This window comes from Solea senegalensis, linkage group LG7, assembly GCF_019176455.1.
Source record: "Solea senegalensis isolate Sse05_10M linkage group LG7, IFAPA_SoseM_1, whole genome shotgun sequence".
NCBI classification, from domain to species: Eukaryota; Metazoa; Chordata; class Actinopteri; order Pleuronectiformes; family Soleidae; genus Solea; species Solea senegalensis.
This window is the reverse complement of record NC_058027.1, coordinates 11838299-11842824: the sequence shown is the minus strand read 5'-3', so window position 1 is coordinate 11842824 and position 4526 is coordinate 11838299. Positions and strand designations below refer to the sequence as shown.

At 41.1% G+C, this 4526-nt stretch overlaps 1 protein-coding gene across 2 annotated transcripts; it reads right to left on the bottom strand.

The window, feature by feature from the left end:
- Positions 1-626: 626 nt before the first annotated feature.
- On the bottom strand, positions 627-4500 carry LOC122771944 (CDKN2A interacting protein). Of its 2 annotated transcripts, none has more exons than XM_044029536.1 (4): positions 4440-4500; positions 3589-3838; positions 2416-2540; positions 627-1575 (listed from the first exon to the last, which is right to left on the bottom strand). In XM_044029536.1, the coding sequence occupies exons 2-4, from the start codon at positions 3834-3836 to the stop codon at positions 986-988; spliced, it is 963 nt and encodes a 320-aa protein (XP_043885471.1). In that variant the 5' UTR covers positions 3837-3838; positions 4440-4500; the 3' UTR covers positions 627-985. The 2 variants fall into 2 exon arrangements, with proteins under 2 accessions (XP_043885471.1, XP_043885470.1); XM_044029535.1 differs by lacking the exon at positions 4440-4500 and adding an exon at positions 4187-4426.
- Between the last annotated feature and the right edge of the window lie 26 nt (positions 4501-4526).

Sequence of the window (4526 nt, the reverse complement as noted above, 5' to 3'; positions counted from 1 at the left end):
CATTCAGAGCAGCATTATTCAGCTTTTGCCACATAAAATAAAGACCTCGTCCTGCTCTAATAAATTTAAAGTGCGACTCTGAGGGGAATCAGAAACTCCACCCTGTCTGAAGAAACAAACTTTAAATGCAAGTGTTAATGGGAACAGTTAGAAAACAATATTTATAGAACATCCAACAGTTACCTACAGTTAGCACAACTAAATCAACAAAATAAAGTTTGGTGGTTTGATACTTCATACTCAATTAGTGGTGAGTTCTCATCTGGTGTGAACACTAAAGGCCATCATAAAAAGAAAAAGTGTGTTAGTCAAGAGTCTGGATCCCATCAAACCTATAAAACCACATGTTATTAGTTCGTTCATGAGACTTTTGGTTCCCTTGTGCATAAGCAGTAGAACTCTAAACAAACTGAAATGCAACAAAAAACTTAAACCGTTGCTGTGTCAAAAAACCAGTAAGATTATTGAAATTACCAGAACAGAAATGACTGGAATGAATAAAGGGGAGACTGTTTCTCATTTCAGAGTTATTAAGAAAAATACTCACATCAATACAGGATTTTCTCCTAAGATATTAAGGTGGTATTTTAATCTACCTTGATATGAAATCACACTGGCAGTGGAGCTTTTTTCCAGAGGCTTAGATTTAATGAAGTAATGGCACATGCTTGAACTCCACACACAGTTACTCTGCATTTATCATGGTTAAACCTGGAATAGGTTGAAAAGGTTTTCACTAAAGACCACATTTTGATGGTGTTTTCCAGATGTTTGTTTCACCATATTTTTCCTGCATTTTGATACCAAAGTTAAGTGGGAAATGTGTTGTGATATTTAATGCTCAAAGTTACTTGACGATGACGATCATGGTAACAGTCTGGTCCTGATACAGTCATGAATTCCTTCAGTGGCCCCATTCTGTAAATGCCACTTATTGATTCTCCAGCTGGGATCACTATCGAGCAGATATCACAGTTTGGCTTCTTTAGGAAGAACCATCCTCCTGCTGCATGTCCTGAAAAGGGTAACTGAGTGCGGGAGGAAACCCCTGATTCCGAGGCTGTTCGTCCAACAAAATCAAATCCTCCACATCTCTCCCTTTGTACCTACGTTTACAGATCTTAACTGTCACTTTTCGCCCCTGAAAGGCTTTAAGGGCTTCTTTGGCAGCCATGGCTCTAGAAGCAGATTCATCTCGCCCATATCCTGTACCCATGTAGACAGTCTGACAGCGAATTTCACACACGTGGCCTTCTTTTTGTGTGCGACCTGTAGGGAGGCCTGTGATGTCCTTCAGTGGCACAAACACACAGATCAAGGTCTGTTTACATGACTCAACGCAGCTACGAAGTATTTCAAAATGGTCCATGTTGGGACCAAAGCCCCCGGCTGACACCAACTTCCAGGCCACTGTCTTGTAGAGGCGGTTAAAGAAAGGCTGGTACTCTGCTGGAGCCTGTGGTTGAGGTCCTGCTTTCTGACTCATCGGCCACGTTGCTGTCCTCCCTGCAGGTCGACTGTCAATCTCGTTAGGGCCACATTTAGCTCTTTTCACACAGCTCTCAGCATCGCCCTCTGCAACAAAATGACAACAGGCAGGACAATGTTGCTCAAACAAAGAAATGCCATCTAATGAGGAAACTGTCTCCTGCATCAGGTGTGGGTGTATAAAGAAAAAGAACAAAAACATGTAATTACACTCACACCCTGCTGTAACAGAACTGTTTGTGGTCCATAACAAGCAACAGGAAGTTTGTGGGAGTGCACAGAATTGCCTCCACCCTCAACATGTTTAAAGGCCACTTAAGGTGACCAGGAAAACAACTCAATGTTTGTAATTGAGACAGCTCTTCACGGCATTCTTTAAAATACCTATAGCATAATGCCAAAGAGATTTTGTCTATGGCACACAACAGCGATGTGATTAGATTAGACAAGAAAGAAACAGTGCTTATATTGCTTATATTACCAATAACCTTGCAATATTTTCATATTATTAGGGGTATGCTTTTGATAAGGCAAATCCTTAATAGTATTTTAAAATAGTATTTTGATTACCAGTTTCATACGTTTATTATTTTGTTTATTTTATTCAAAATACACAAGTGCACATGAGTGCAGAGACAAAATGCAGATGGGAGAGCCAGACCATGAAGGTTGTTCAATAAATGTTTATTTATTTAAGTTGAGCAATTTTGTGTATCATATATCACAATCATCTGCTGTGGTTTGTATAAACTGGCATCAGCCAAAGAAAATCACATGTCTATGAACCTCTACACAGTAATGCTTTCATACTGAGTCCACCTGAACATTTTCTGGTTTCAGCCAAATTAAAAACTGCACTTAAACTCATCTTTATCTTTTCATTCTTACTTACTATGTCTACTTTAGTGAAAATGTGTATTGCATTACCAGATTTAGCACTCCGCTTTCCTTTCATCATAGATTCATCCTTTGTGGTTCTGTGAACAGGAGCATCTTGAACAACGATCCCCTCACTCATCTCCTTGATCTTGTCCATTACAGCCTGTGGATAGCTGTGGAATTAAAAGTAAGTAGTTTATTTATACAGCACTTTCTGAAACACAGTTTTAAGTTGAACCTTAATTGGAAACATTATGTCAGGATCAGGAAGGCTATAATTTGTGCAAATGTGTTTTTAGAAGTGTTTAGAAAGTATGAATAGATTCTGCATTACTGACAATTGGGGGAGGCTGTTCCACAGGGATGAGGAGGATTTGTGTGGTCGGAATTATATCTGGCAATTGAGAGTAGGGCATTGCAGAAATGTCATGGGAGATGGATGAAGGTATGTATTAATAGCTACATGTGTCAGTGGAAGAGCTTGGGTTTGATTTAAGCCAGTTTTTTTGGAGGTAACATATTTGAATAAGTTTATTTATGTGGCCGAAATTTAGAGGTAAAACTGGATTCCAATATTTCTTGCAGAGGAATTAGGTATGAGTGGAACAATAGTTTATTGCATTGTTGGTAGAAGTGAATTTGGACCAATGAAGAAGACTTCTGTTGTATCAGAATTGAGGTAATCAGGCAGAAAGAAGGCCATGCAGTTTCAGACTCCTCTAATCTTAGATTGAGGGCTGACGCCATCGTCATTATTAGTACTATCAATATAGATAGTAATACTAGTTGATTTTACTGTTATTGTGACCATATGCCTCTCTTCTATTAGCTTCTGTTACAATTCCCGAAATTTTGCTATTTTTTCCTCTGTGTCTCTTTCTGAGTTTTTTTCCCCCCTGTACAAGGGTTTTTGTGGAGTTTAAGGATAAGGTAGGGTGTCACTTGCTGTACAGACTGTAAAGCACTTTGAGGTATACTGTCTTTGTGAAGCTGGGCTGTATAGATCGATAAATAAAACGACTTGAATAGATGGTTAAGTGACCTCCACTCCATGTTAGTGGCAATGCAGGTATGAAGAGTGTGGTTGGTGGCAGTGTCATTGGGTTTGGAGGAAATAAACAGCCAACAAGAGAACAAGGACAATTCACTCCTCGTCTGCTGACCTTGATCTTCACTCCCTGTACCTGATAATTCCGCTCTTGTTTTGTCAGTGCTTCCTACCTGCAGCCGAGGAAAACGTGATTGGCCCAGACCATAGACAGAGATATCAGCTTATCCAGACTGCTGCTGGGGACTCCTGGCTCCACTGTTGAGAAAGTCTCCATATTTCGCAATATGAACTCTCTCCGGGCGAACCACTGCTTGTTGGTCTCACAATATCCCCTGAGGGAGTCAATCCAGGGGGCCAGGTGCGGGTTCTGGCCCAGGTACTCTGAAACTATGTCTTCTCCGCTACTCTCCCCCGCCATTCCTGCAGTGACAAACACTGGGTATGAGAAGTGAAAAATCACACTTTCTTCTTGATTTTTGTAGGATCCAAGTTAGCTGCACAAAACACGCCGCACAAGCCAGGACACAGGCGGGTAACTACTTGGCGTGTTAGACCACACGCACTGCTGTGTTTTGTAGCCTGTATCCTAGGAAAGCTAAGTCCAAAGACAAACACACTTTAGCAACTGTTGCTATGTCACAACAAACGGATAGCCGGTGAACATTAGCACCGACAACGGTCGCGCTGATGATCACAACTTTCTGCCAAGCTTAATAACAACAATAACAACAACAGTAATAATAATGAATACTGTATGTAGTAACATACCAAGCTCTCTCTGGTGCGAAGTGTTGTTAGCTAGCTACATGACCGAATGATGACGCAAGATTGACTTTTAGCAGCACATAGAACTATGTTTCCCAGAAGCGCCGTGGAAGCTACAGAACTCTCGTTTACTTTCTTTCAAGACTTTGCTATCGTCTCTTAGCGCAGCAGAGCGCTGTACTAATCACAAAGATGAACATTTAAGTTTTGTGACACATGAAAGCCAAAGTGAGCACGAAGGGACAATGTTACAGACCGTGGGTGATTAGCCGCCGCCGCTACACCAGTGCTGCGCACACATGTCCCGTGATGCCTTGCGTCGTGACGTCTCTAGTTTGCGACA